The sequence below is a fragment of the Bufo gargarizans genome, chromosome 3 (assembly GCF_014858855.1).
Source record: "Bufo gargarizans isolate SCDJY-AF-19 chromosome 3, ASM1485885v1, whole genome shotgun sequence".
NCBI classification, from domain to species: Eukaryota; Metazoa; Chordata; class Amphibia; order Anura; family Bufonidae; genus Bufo; species Bufo gargarizans.
This window is the reverse complement of record NC_058082.1, coordinates 81,989,227-82,003,330: the sequence shown is the minus strand read 5'-3', so window position 1 is coordinate 82,003,330 and position 14,104 is coordinate 81,989,227. Positions and strand designations below refer to the sequence as shown.

General features: G+C 44.1%; 1 protein-coding gene across 1 annotated transcript in view; it reads right to left on the bottom strand.

Moving 5' to 3' along the window:
- The window catches only part of FLT3 (fms related receptor tyrosine kinase 3), a 126,459-nt gene that overhangs the window by 38,927 nt on the left and 73,428 nt on the right, over window positions 1-14,104 (bottom strand). The window contains exons 9-15 of the mRNA XM_044284638.1: window positions 13,537-13,705; window positions 12,415-12,518; window positions 9,956-10,061; window positions 8,983-9,158; window positions 6,248-6,339; window positions 2,942-3,077; window positions 2,754-2,858 (exon numbers count right to left, since the gene is read on the bottom strand). Coding sequence (XP_044140573.1) covers window positions 2,754-2,858; window positions 2,942-3,077; window positions 6,248-6,339; window positions 8,983-9,158; window positions 9,956-10,061; window positions 12,415-12,518; window positions 13,537-13,705 — 888 coding nt within the window. The remainder of the gene's footprint in view (window positions 1-2,753; window positions 2,859-2,941; window positions 3,078-6,247; window positions 6,340-8,982; window positions 9,159-9,955; window positions 10,062-12,414; window positions 12,519-13,536; window positions 13,706-14,104) is intronic.

Sequence of the window (14,104 nt, the reverse complement as noted above, 5' to 3'; positions counted from 1 at the left end):
AGACGGGTTTATAAAGCAGCCTGGAGATCTTGGTCTAGTTGGTGCGTGGACCGGAGTCTGAATCCCGTTTCGGCCCCTGTAGTGGACATCTTGAGTTTTCTTACTTCCCTATTCGAGGATGGTAAGGCCTATCGGACTATAAATCTTTTCAGATCCGCCATTTCCTCTTTTCACCAGGGTTTCGAAGGCCGTCCAGCTGGACAACACCCATTGGTCTGTCGCTTACTCAAGGGTTCCAGGATGTCCCGTCCTCCCAGACCACGTTTTTCTGCCACATGGGACGTTTCTTTGGTTTTAAATTTCTTCTCTTCCTGGCCTTCCAGCTCCGAACTTTCATTACGTCAATTGTCGGCTAAGCTAGTCACTTTGTTCTGTCTTATCTCTTGCAAGAGAGTTTCTGACGTGAGAGCTTTAGATTGTGACGCCAGATTTTTCTCTCCTGAAGGAGTCACTTTTGACATTTCTCGTCGAACTAAGACCCAGATTCGCTCCGTTTCTTTTCCTTGTTTTCCGGCGGTTCCCGCTCTCTGTCCGGTATCTTGTTTACGGGAATATGAGTCTCGAACCTTATCTCATCGTTCCAACGAGGTCCCTCAATTGTTCCTTTCTTATCGCCATCCGTTCGCCCTGGTCTCCACCACGACTTTGGCCAGGTGGGTGAAATGGCTCATGTCTTTGGCAGGCGTTGACACTTCCGTATTCACTGCTCATTCTACTCGGAGCGCGTCTTCCACTTCTATGATGGCAGCAGGTGCTCGTCTGGAAGACGTTATGAAAATTGCAGACTGGTCCAGGGTATCAACTTTCAGAGAATTTTACTTTCGTCCTACTCAACATGTATTTTCCTCTGTTATTGGACAGCTTTAAACTCGCAATAGGAGCCTCCGTGGCTTGAAATAAAATTGGATGATTTTACTAATTTATGACGTAAAGTCATGATTTTATTAAAGACACGGAGGTGAGTATTGCCCCCCCCCCCTCATTTTCTTATTTCCCTCCCTTGTCACATTAATTAATATATTTATCTTACTATTTTGCTTTTGTATTGATTACTTTATGCTTACTATTTATCATGTTGTTTACTGCTTTGCATACATATTTTATTTTAAAGGAGACTAGTATCCCCTCTATGTGATTTCCTGTTTCTGTTCTTTCTTCCAGTGTAACTTAATCATCTTTATTGGCTGGATTACATATGATCTACGTTCCTAGTTTCCAGTTACAGCATCGCAGTTCCAGTTCCTCCGGTTTCTCGAATTCTGTTTTCCAAGGTTCCTGAAGAGTTGGAGTGGCATCCGCCAAGAAAGAGGAGGGTTTCCTTTGACAGAGACTATATATAGGGGACCATGTGGGAGGGGTTTGTTACCATGGAGATATGCTAATTTTATTTTTTTTGCTGCTGTGGTTTTGTAGAAAAGGAAGATATAGCAATACTCGCCTCCGTGTCTTTAATAAAATCATGACTTTACGTCATAAATTAGTAAAATCATCCAAGTATATTACAAATGGTGTTATGACATTAGGGACAGTTTACCAAAACTGTATTCTAAAGTTTATGTACTCTTTAAGCGGAGGAGCTCCACCAACATTTTCACTTTTGCAATGGCGAGAGTGAAATCCACAGCCGTTTCCGCGGCAAAAACAACATTTAAAGAAGACCTTTCATGGGATTTTTTTTTTAAACTAAAATCTTAGCATGTAGTCCGCTCCAGCAAATGCCATTGCTTTTTTTTTTCAGGTTGTCCCCACTGTTGTGACACTATGTCCCCCACTATGTTCTGGCGCCAAATATGCTAATTAGTAGCATTGGTGCAGAGAGTCGTTGGGTATCTCCTTCTCAGTGTCTGTGGCGCTGCTCAATCGCACCTGCCGGTGCCCGCTCGCTCCGGAACTACAAACTAGATCGCCTGTTACCAAATCTCAGGTGAACAGCTCGTCTTCTCTCTGGCTGTGGAGCGGTCCGCTGTGATTGGACAGCGCCAGAGAGAAATTAAAAGAGCAAACAGCAGGTGGCACTATGCAGATACATTTTTATTGAATAGCTCACTGGCTATGCTAAATAATTAATTACATGCAATTACAAAAGTATTCAGATCCAGGTGCTGGTTTGAAAACTGTAGAATATGCACAGGCATCACTGATTGAATACTGTCAGACTGTGCAGGGACGCACTTCCAACTTGTAACACCCATCTGGACCTTCATTACAAACTGCTAGTGATTTATTCAGAACTTTTAGCAGGAATCATAAAGGAATAGCACAAGATAGGTTCCTAAGAATAGATGTTATTACAAGTGAGGATGCAAGTAGTTACTAAAACACATGTCAGAAGAGTTGACAGTGTATACAGACCGTATGTATTTTGCGTACAAATGACATCCGTGTGTATTCCGTATTTTGCGGAACGGAACAGCTGGCCCTTCATAGAACAGTACTGTCCTTGTCCGTTATGCGGACAATAATAGGACATGTTCTATTTTTTGGCGGAACAGAATTACGGAAATGGAATGCACACGGAATAACAGTTTTTTTTTTGCTGACCCATTGAAGTGAAAAAAACGGAACGGACATAGAAAGATAATACGTTAGTGTGCATGAGCCCTTAAACTGAGCTCAATGCCAGGCACAACCATCTCTATGGACTATCTGCTGTGCTCAGGTATACAACGAAGAGGGTAAGGCGCGTGCTACAGTGCTGTTGGGGCCCAACCAATCAACACTGATGGTCTGTTCTAAGGATTCATTCCACTTACCTTTCAGCATTTTGACTGCCACCTGCAGGGACACCCCCGATTTGCTAATTCCATAAGCTTTAGCGGTAACCACTTTTCCAAATGCCCCAGATCCGACGGTCTCGCCTACAATATACAGACCACTAGATGAGTCTGTGTGGGTTGTTTGTGAGTACATTGTGTCTGATAAGACATTATCTGCATCTCACCAAACTCCAGATTCTCTCTTGGGAACTCCCATTTTTTAACATCATAGGGCAGAACGCTGAAATCAATGTAGATGTATTCATTATCGGAGGGGCCGATGTACTGTATCATCTGCAGCTGACTTTCGTATTTGTATTTCTGTGCAAAAATAGAGAAAAATATAAGCAGAAGGCAGAAGTACAGCATTTAGGCCTCATTTAAACGACCGTATTTTGGGACCCCATCTGATCCACATGGATGACCTTTTTATTTCTATGGGGCTGGAAAAAATGGACGTGTAGTGGCCCAGAGCAGCACTACCATTCCTACACCCTGGTTTTAGGCAGGACAGTCTGGTTTTCTGGCTCCCTGTCTGGCGCAGGGCCTGGACGGACGCAGGGATGTCCACCCTTTCAGTAGCTCACACTCAGACAGCAGCACTGCGCTGTCTGAGTGTGAGCTGCAGCAACTGACTGAGGCTTCTCTCACCCCCAGTCACTAGAGCCGCAGACATGGCTCCCTGTGGCTGACTACTCCGGCTCGCCTTCCCCTCAGAAAGTTCTTCCCTCTTCTTCCATTAGTTTTTTTACAGCTGGTGATGGGGGCGTGGCTTCACTGAGCATGGGGCGTGGTTTATCTGTTTTGGGGGCGTCACCTTTGAGGTCTGGCTTTCTGGGGTGAAGCCAGTGGCCACCCTACCTGCTACTGTCTCTAATGGGCTAACCTTAATGTCATCTATGTATTTATTCCAGGTCCTGTTACACTGTGCCAGGGCCGTTGCTAGGCTAAAACATTTGGGGCCTGGGCCCCTGATGTTTTGTCCCAGGCCCCGAATGTCCTGCCTGCCTGCTAGATACAACTGTATTGCATTCCTCAGGACACCAATACAATTGAATCAAATGCACTGGAAGATCTGAAGGACCTGTGACGACATCACAGGTCATGTGACCAGTAAAACAGGCAACAGTGGTTGAGAAGTGAGGAGAGGTAAGTGAAGGGAGAGGAAGAGCAATGCTGGGAGTTGCGATTATTTAACTGGGACTGTATAATAGGGCTGAAGGTAGTGATGTTATTTACATAGGACTGAATGTTGGAGGGTGCTGGGGCAGGGTGTTGTTATTTACATGGGACTGTATGTCAGAGGGGGCTGAGAAAGGCATTGATGTTATTTACATGGGACTGTATGTTGAGGGTGGTGATGTTTACATGATATTGCATGTTGGAGGCGGCTGTCGGAAGGGGTGATATCATTTACATGGGACTGTATGTTTAAGGCGGCTGGGGAGGAGGTGATGTTATTTACATTAAACTGTATTTTGGAGGGGGCTGTAGAAAGAGAGAGATGTTATTTACATGGGACTGTATATTGGAGGGGGCTGGATAGATGGTGTGATGTTATTTACATGGGACTCTATGGTGGAGGCGTTGAAGGGAGGGGAGTGATGTTATTTACATGGGACTGTATTTTGGAGGGGGCAGGAGAGATGGTGTGATGTTATTTACATGGGACTGTATGGCGGAGGGAGAAATATAACTAAAGGGGGCACTGCAGGGGGCATTATAAATACTGGGGGCACTTCAGGGTGAGTATTATAACAGTAGAGGGCAGTATAAATACTGGGGGCACTGTAGGGGTATTATAAATCCAGGGGACATTAGGCGTTCTTATTACTACTGGTGGCTCTATAGGAGGGTCTTATAGATCTGCCTTATTTCTACTAAGAGCACTATGGGGGGGGGGAGGGCCTTATTACTACTGAGGGGTCTGTAGAGAGCTTTATTACCACTGGGGGAACAATAGGGGGCCTTATTTCTACTGGAGGCTCTGTGAGGGCATTATTAATACTGGAGGGCTCTTCTACTAATGGGGGCACTCTTGGGGAGTATTATCACTGTTGGGGGCACTGTAGGGGACAGTATTACTAATGAGGGCATTCTAGAAGGGAATTACTATTGGTGGGGCTATGATGAGCACTATTACTATGGGTGCACTATTATTTCTTCAGGATAGTATTTGGGGGTATTGGGGAGCACATGATAACACTGTGAGGACTCCAGTTTGGGAGATGATGATAGAAAAGTAAGGAAGCTAAGATGTCTGTGTGTCACGCTCTGCAGCGACGAGGCGGCTGAAAGAAGTTGTCCGGACCAAATGGAGAAGATGATGACAGGGAAGATCTACATCGGAGGAGACATCACCTGGGAGGCCCTGGATGTGAGAGGTATGTGCTGCTTTATAGCAAGTAACAGGAAAGTGCGGTAGGAAGGTCGATTTAGAGAACTGGGCCATATTCATTGGGGCTTGGGCCCCAAATCTTTTGAGACCCTAGCAACTCCCCTGCACTGTGCATTCATAATATTCCTCTGAAATTATTATGTTCATATACTGTGCCTGGTTCACCAGCAGGTGGCAGTTTATCTGGCAGAGAGAGCTCTTTAGATAGAATGGAACTTACCATTCCATTCTCCCCCTTTTGGGTAGAAGTGGGCTAGTCCCTTCCTACCAAAGGAAAGGGTTGCAGGAAGCTATAGTCTAGTCCAGGCATGCTCAACCTGTGGCCATCCAGCTGTTGTAAAACTACAACTCCCACAATGCCCTGCTGTAGTAGGCTGATAGCTGTAGGCTGTTCAGGCATGCTGGGATTTGTAGTTTTGCAACAGCTGGAGGGCCGCAGGTTGAGCATGCCTGGTCTAGTCAGTCAAAGGTTGAGAGCTGGAAGGAAATGAGAATCACCGACTCCTTACAGTTTACAGATAGAGTATTGGGAGGGGGTCAACAGTCAAAGGCACCCCACTCCAAAGGTACGAGAACTGCTACAGAGTCCAGTAATCAGACCGAAGCTAGAGATTAGCACAGCAGAGATAGATAAAGCAAGAGATTCAAGTTTGCCTGACAGTGTACCCCAAAACCTGCTGGAGCCAAAAGAAAGATCACTTCTTGTTTGGATGCAAGTTTATTCAAGTAAAGCTGTTGAACTTTTACCAAGTCTGGACTCTTACTCCACCAACTATCTCTCTCCCTTTTTTTGCTATGGAGCCTAACCCTGAGCAGCGACGGTATCCAGGTAGGAGCATCGTGACACATGAGACTAATAGGACTTCATCACCACTCGGGATTCCTAAAAACCTGGGACATGATCGACCCTGATGCACATGGATGCCAGCTGTGTGCTGTCTGTGTGGCCATTATAGAACATGTCCTATTCTTGTCCGTTGTGCAGACAAGAATAGGCATTTCTATAATAGAGACTGAGGAAAGTGTGGGATGCATACGGCCATGTGCATGAGGCCTTACAAGAGTCCTAAAGATAAAGAGGGGAAAATGTTACCTTCTTGTACTTGCTCAGAACCAGGACAAATAAAACAGCAAAACACAGTCCGCAAAGTCCAGACACAGTGGGGAGGATTAAATGACTTGGCTCTGTAATAGAAATATAATGTTTGGTTTTAGAGGGTTATATGATGTCTTCAGTGGTAAAGAAGCAAACTACTCATAGACAATGATCGCCGCTGATCAATGCTGACTTTTCATTTTATTAACATTCATGACGAGTCCCCAAGCGGTATGTCACCGCTGGATCATGTGCCATTTTGAGACATGCCACCGCTGAAGCCAGTGATTGGCTGCAGTGGCTCACATGTCCCCACCGGAAGCATCGCCGAGAGGAGTCCCTGCGCTGGAACTAAGCAGCAGCACCATGTGAGCACAGTTCTTTCTTTAAAGGGAACCTGTCATCAACTTTATGCTGCCCATACTAAGTAGAGACAGGTGAGTTGATTTCAGCGGTCTGTCATTTAAGGCTGGGTTCACACGGGCGTTGCGGGAAAATGTGCGGGTGTGTTGCGGGAACATGCGCGATTTTTCCACGCAAGTGCAAAACATTGTAATGTATTTTGCATGCACGTGAGAAAAATCGGCATGTTTGGTACCCAAACCCGAACTTCTTCACAGAAGTTCGGGTTTGGGATCGGGGTTGTGTAGATTGTATTATTTTCCCTTATAACATGGTTATAAGGGAAAATAATAGCATTCTTAATACAGAATGCATAGTACAATAGCGCTGGAGGGGTTAAAAAAATAATTTAACTCACCTTAATCCACTTGCTCGCGCAGCTTGGCATCTCTTCTGTCTTCTTTTTTGCTGTGTACAGGAAAAGGACCTGTGGTGACGTCACTCCGGTCATCACATGATCCATCACCATGGTAAAAGATCATGTGACGGACCATGTGATGACCGGAGTGACGTCACCACAGGTCCTTTTCCTGTACACAGCAAAGAAGAAGACAGAAGGAGATGTCAGCTGCGCGGGCAAGTGGATTAAGGTGAGTTAAATTATTTTTTTATTTTTTTTAACCCCTCCAGCGCTATTGTACTATGCATTCTGTATTCAAGAATGCTATTATTTTCCCTTATAACCATGTTATAAGGGAAAATAATAATGATCAGGTCTCCATCCCGATCGTCTCCTAGCAACCGAGCGTGAAAATTGCACCGCATCCGCACTTGCTTGCGGATGCTTGCGATTTTCGCTCAGCCCCATTCACTTCTATGGGGCCTGCGTTGCGTGATAAACGCACAATATAGAGCTTGCTGCGATTTTCACGCAACGCACAAGTGATGCGTGAAAATCACAGCTCATGTGCACAGCCCCATAGAAATGAATGGGTCTGGATTCAGTGCGGGTGCAATGCATTCACCTCCCGCATTGCACCCGCGCGGAAATCTCACCCGTGTGAACTCAGCCTAAAAGTTAAAAGTAAGTGGTTGCCGAGAACCAACATCACAATCATTGCAGACTGGGCCTGGAAAAGAGTCACGGCCACCTGAGAGGAGTCATGATTATTCATGAATCCCTGCCCACCTGCTGATGACCGACCGGCTTCTACCTAGATGGGCGGGAGAGCAGGAGATTAGGAATAACCAGGACTCTTCTCAGGTAGATGTGACTCTTCTCCAGGCCTGGGCTGCAATGATTATGATGCTGGTTCTTGGCAACCACTTACTATTAGCTGATGAGTGACACATTGCTGACATCAGCATTTCTGTCCCTAATTTATGCTGCCCTCAGTGAGGTCAGCATAACGTTGATGACAGGTTCCCTTTGAGTACAGGGCAGTACTGGCTAAAAGTAAAAAAAAACTTGCCAAAAGCTGGGATAACCCTTTAAGGAGCTTTCCCACCTAACACGCAAAAATTCCCATATTCTAGTAAATCAGAAATCAAATCATTAACTAAATTTGAGTCATTAGGTCTTTTCTTTACTTTGGTATTGTTGAGTTTCGGTGTGGCAGACATTTTTGCAGAGCCATATTGGTTGTCACTTTTGAATTGCTTGTAGAGAAGAATATCAATGTAATACAGCATCAGACATAGACGGACACCATACCGTACAGCAGCGCCTATAGCTCCATATCACCAGGGGCTCTGGGCGTCTCCGCACACGAGAACTATGGTTGCGCACACATATATCAGTTCAGTTGTTTTTCTGCTGTGGCCAGGAACAACTAATATATGTGTACGTGCACTTTAGTGCATGTCCTTTTATAATCTGACAGCGCTGGACACAAAACCGCCACATGCCATACTATTTCACATCTGAAGTCAAAACTGTTGCACTGGATGCCTTAAAGCAGGCATCCTCAAACTGCGGACTCCCAGCTATTGTAAAACTATAACTCCCACAATGCCCTGCTGTAGGCTGATACCTATAGGCTGTTCAGTCATGCTGGGAGTTGTAGTTTTGCAACAGCAGGAGGGCTGCAGTTTGAGGATGCCTGCCTTAAAGCATCCCAATATAAAATTTTGGAATCAGTTCTGGCATCAGTTTTCCTCCAGGGTTTCTGTACTACACCAGATGGAAACTGAAACAGATGGCTGGATATATGTGAACCTATGCCAGGTGTATGATGCTGAAGATGACCCCTTATTCATGTGAGGAGTTGCCGAGCTGCTTTGTTTGTCAGCACTGGTCTGGTCCTGGGAATGACCCAATGTCGCTCAGTTCCCCAATGTAGTGTAAAAAAATCGGCATATAGGAAATAACAATCTACAAAGAAACATACCAAGCTGTTTAAAAAAAAATTCAGCGCATGTTCTTCCAGCAGAATTGACAGCGCAGCTGCAGATGGTGATGGTTTCTGCCTGGTTGTCTACATCCAATGTGCTAGTGGAGATCCAAACGGGTCCGTTTCTTTCCCGTGGTCCCTCTGTAATTCCATTCTTGATTTCTACTTCACAACTGCGAATAAAATCCTCTTGAATAAAGGCTCCATTTAAATCAAAGATTAAAGGGGTTGTCCTATGAACGCTATTTATCATCTACATGTACGATCGCTGGGTGTCCGACTACTGGTACCAAAAGAATGTGTAGTAGGACAGCACCACTTACTTGGGACCATTCAAATGCTTGCGGCGGTGCTCGTGGCGTCAGGTTCCAGCCTCAGGGACCCCCCAAAAACCATAAATAAACTGAAGAAGGTCACGGCACTCTCAAAACTTCCAGGTTCAGTGTTTTATTACACCAAGATATTCAGCAGCAACGTTTCGACATCCCAGTCTTTATCAAGTTACATAAAAGATGATTTTATGTAGCTTGATAAAGACTGGGATGTCGAAACGTTGCTGCTGAATATCTTGGTGTAATAAAACACTGAACCTGGAAGTTTTGAGAGTGCCGTGACCTTCTTCAGTTTATTTACGACCACTGGTACCTCCACCAATCATGAGAATGGGGGTCCCTCATTCCCCGGTGTGAATGGAGCAGTAGTGAGCATGTGTGACCACCACTCCAATCACTATCTAGAATGCTACTGAGTACAGCACCCGGCTATCGCTGTTAGTGCAACAGAATGGATGGAGTGCTGGTTACCTATGCGTGATACTGCATAGGTACTGCATTCACACAGAGGATTCAGGGACCTCTGTTCTCATGATCGCAATTGGACCACCAGCGATCATACATTTATTACCTATCCTAGGTGCTAAATTAAGTTTTGAGACAACCCTTTTTATGCCCAAATGTTTATGTAAACTTACTTGGAGCCACCATCACTCTTCTTCCACAACCAGTTTGGCATTGGGTAGCCTTGTGACTTGCAGGAGACACTTTCGTTGGTCACCTTACATTCTATCTCAGGTTTTTCTAAAAAATAAATATATTTCATGTACTTCATATTTCATGCATTTGCATTATTACTAGCTTGACCATAGCAGGGCTGGCGAGCTGGAACCTAGGGCCCACTAGCCTTGAGGACACACAGTTCTGCTGGTAAACATGCCTTTGTATGAGCTAACCTGAAGGTAGGGTTAGGTAGGGACTCTACTGAGGCCTACAGAAACACAATAGGTGACCATGGAGTGAAATGGGGATTGTAAGATGGACACTCAAAGACATGACATTAATTGTAGAGAACATTTTCTATGACTTTCTCCAGCTTGATCTCCACTGAACACCCTGAGAAAAACAGGTCTCACCACCAAACCACTAATGACATCACATTCATGATGATAGTATATGGTACAGTATATGCTGATGTATTTTCTAATTATTTAGTTACCATTATATCTTATTGCACTGTTGTACCTACACATCCAGGGAGGTTATTACATGTACAGTTCATGGTGGCAATCTCCACCCTGGCGCTCCATGGGCCAAGGAATGGAGGACACACCTTTTCCTTCCTCGGGGCTTTCCCTGGACTCTTTGGGAGCTCCTGCTTGGTGTTAGGTGGGGTTTACATGCTGGTTTATGTTTGACAGGGTGTAAGGTCGGATTTCCGGTGGAGTGAAGGCCAGTGAATGATGGAGACGATGACCAGGCTCATTACAATGAATAGACTCTCTTTTTATAAAATTTATGATAGGAGTATTAATCCATTCAGCAGCAAAAGGTACAGTTCTGAGGTATATCACAGTGCAGTTTCCCAATGGCTAGGCAGCAACAATGGTGGCAGGAGTAGTCCCTGAATCTCTCTGTCAAAGCAATCTTTCCAAATAACTGCAAAAATGCAGTTCCCAGGTGCAGATCTTGGATACGGTTGGACAGTCTATCTCAAAGTGTGGTGGGCACTGAAGCAATATTCCCTTTCCACAGCACTAAAGTCTTTTTTTGCTATAATGAGCAGTATAAGTAAACATTTACAAGGATTGGGGCACTACTGCGGTGGATGCAATCAACAGAATCTGACTAAACCCTCACTCTGATGTTAAAATGAGACTTTAGCCAATATATCCTTGTATTAAGGACATTCCAGAGCCCGTGTACCCCGTCAAGGTATCTCATGTGGCACGGGACCTAACGCTAACCTACCTGTGCCGTATATGGGCAGTACCAGAGGCCAGTGGGCGAATTACAGAAGCGCAAGGTCCGACTCACAGCAAACAGCTCCCGGTTGCAGAGTGAGGGTTTAGTCAGATTTTGTTAATTGCATCCACCACAGTAGTGCACCTATCCTTGTAAATAAGCATTTTTTTCTGGGGATCGCCATTAGCAATGGACCACATGTGCAGGATTTGCTCCCCCGGGTATAGATGCACAATTGCATATTGGGTTGAGCATTTCCTGCCTCTTAAGATCACGTTATGTTGTTATGTAGTTTCTATAATGAGCAGTACCTTACTGTCTTTATCCTACAAGGCCTTTATGGTTCTTGACCTTCTAACATGTCTATTTTCTTTTTTAGGGTTACTCTGGTATGATGCCTTCTTGGACGAGTCTTCACTTTGGGCCTAGTCAGTAGGAGACCACACGTCTTGTCTCTAGCTCTGAGGACTAGACCCTCCCCAGGAGGTGGGACCAGCCCATCTCCTAGTGAACCTATCAAAGACTGTTAGTGTTAACCTTTTGTTGCCCATACATTGCCATTTGGTGTATGCAGTGCATAGAGAAGTAAATGCTTTCACAGTAAATCACAACATTTAACACAGTAACAGGAAACTAAGCCTTTGGAGTACTGCACATGAAAGACGGCTTGCTGGACCACTGGGAAAATCATGCTCATTTGCACTCTTATCTTCTCATATAGCTATACTGTAGGTGCTATCTCATCACGGCATGGGGGCTGCAGTTAAACATCAGATGTTTTAATACATGGAAGGCCTGAGACCACCACAGCTAAACAGCTGCTTAATAGAGAATCTCAACTGTGGCCAAGGGGAGTCACAAGCAGGTGACACCCTCTATTACGCCCATATACCTAATAGAGCAAATGTACAGGGGTTGTCATGAGAAGACAGCACCTTTATTTCTATTCTGTCTACATTGTACTAAACAAAATAATTGTAGGAACATATATACATAGGTGGCCAGCTATGACACTTTATAAAATATACTTTGCAAAGGACATAAAAAATTGCTTGTGTGGCTAACACTACAGTTGAAGTATTGTAAGGAAGTTTAAGCACATGCTTTCTTATTTTATAATATATTGAATAATAATCTTTAGTTATATAGCTCCAACATATTTCTCAGCGCTTGAACAGTTATGAGAACTCACTTAGTAAATTCAAAGTGAAGGTTTTTCCAAGCTGCACGTCATCATTTTCTATGTAAAACAAGTACTCTCCAGGAGTGTTTTTATGGTGGCAGTATGAAGATTTGCTGTCAACAAATTAAGAAAATTTCAAGTTAGTTTTATATTATTGCTATAACTTCATATTCCATCTATACATAGGTTATAATTGCTTAAAGGGGTTATACTATGATTAATTGAAAATATGATTCATTTTAAGCTGTCTGTTCAGAGGGAATGCCTTTTCTCAGTAGGTGCTGCAACTCAGGGTCTTTTCTCAGGGAGTGTGCCCTTTCTGCTGCAGCTCTCTCCCTGTAACTCCCCCATGCCAGGATCCAGCTTCTAACAGTAGATATGGCAATGGCAACCATGGCATCTCAGTGGTAAAATCCCGGTAGTGCTTTGTTCGCAGTGGTCAAGCGGCTGTTCCATGCCGAGATCTAGCTCCAAGGCCTGCCACAGCAAAGTTCTTATGGATGCCTGTCTGTGGAAGTGCTCCATAGGAATATAGTGAATCTCTCATAGGCTGCAATGTTAAGTCGCTGAAGTCTATGGGAGAAGCAATCAGATTAATACCCTTAGGCTGGGTCTCACAGGCAGGCTGTCGGCATAACAGCTGACATGCAATGTATTACAATAAAGGTTATATTGTAATACATTGCAGGGTGGATCAGACCCCAGAAGTTCGAGTCCCAGAGTGGGACAAAAATAAATAACGTTTCAACAAAAAAAATAAAAAATGTATTTCCCAAAATAAAACTGTATAAAATTGTAAAAAAAATTGAAAAGAAAACCAGACATATTGGGTATTGCCGTGTAAATAAAATAAAAACTGGGCTAAAACAATCATTTTTTGTCACCTTACATCACAAAAAGTGTAATACCAAGCGATCAAAAAGTCATACGCACCCCAAAATAGTACCCATTAAACCGTCATCTCATCCCGCGAAAAATTTAATCCTACTTAAGACAATTGCCCAAAAAAAAAAAAAAACTATGACTCTCAGAATATGGAGACAGTATAGTGTATTACTGTACAGAAGCGGCTGCATGAAGCGCACGGCGTCATAGCAACCAATGGTTCTTCAGTAGTTAATCATATAATACCTGTGTCCATTTTCATCTGTGATGAGAGAACACGGAGAGATGTTTGAATTGTGGATCCATGCACATCTCACAGCTGGATACGCAGTAAACTCTGCAACGAGGCAAAAGTCTCCCTTTGGGTCGATGTCATGTTCCACATGTGATGTATTCATGTCAATAAAGCCCCTGTCTATGAGAAGAAAGAAACCAAGCTGTTTTAGGAACAGTCACAAGAAAGGAGTCCAGGGCAGGGGACTTTGTATTAGTGTAAGTTTTTATCTGGTGGTTGACCTCAATGTGCTTGTGTATATTCACTGACCAACAATGCAAGTAAAATAGACAAAGCTGTATGGCAATTTGTAATATTTTGCTTAAAGGAATGGAAAGCAAAGGCTAAACATATTATGTACCATGTGTCCACTGGCCAATATGAAACCAAATGTCCTGGCTTTTGGTGAATAATACCTATCCAAACTCTCTCTCTTTTATTTTGGCTGATGGATCCACCATTCAGTAAGGGATGATGTAAGGGAACGCTGGACCCATCATTAAAGGTTAAAGAAGCGCTCCCTTGATCATGCAGTGAATG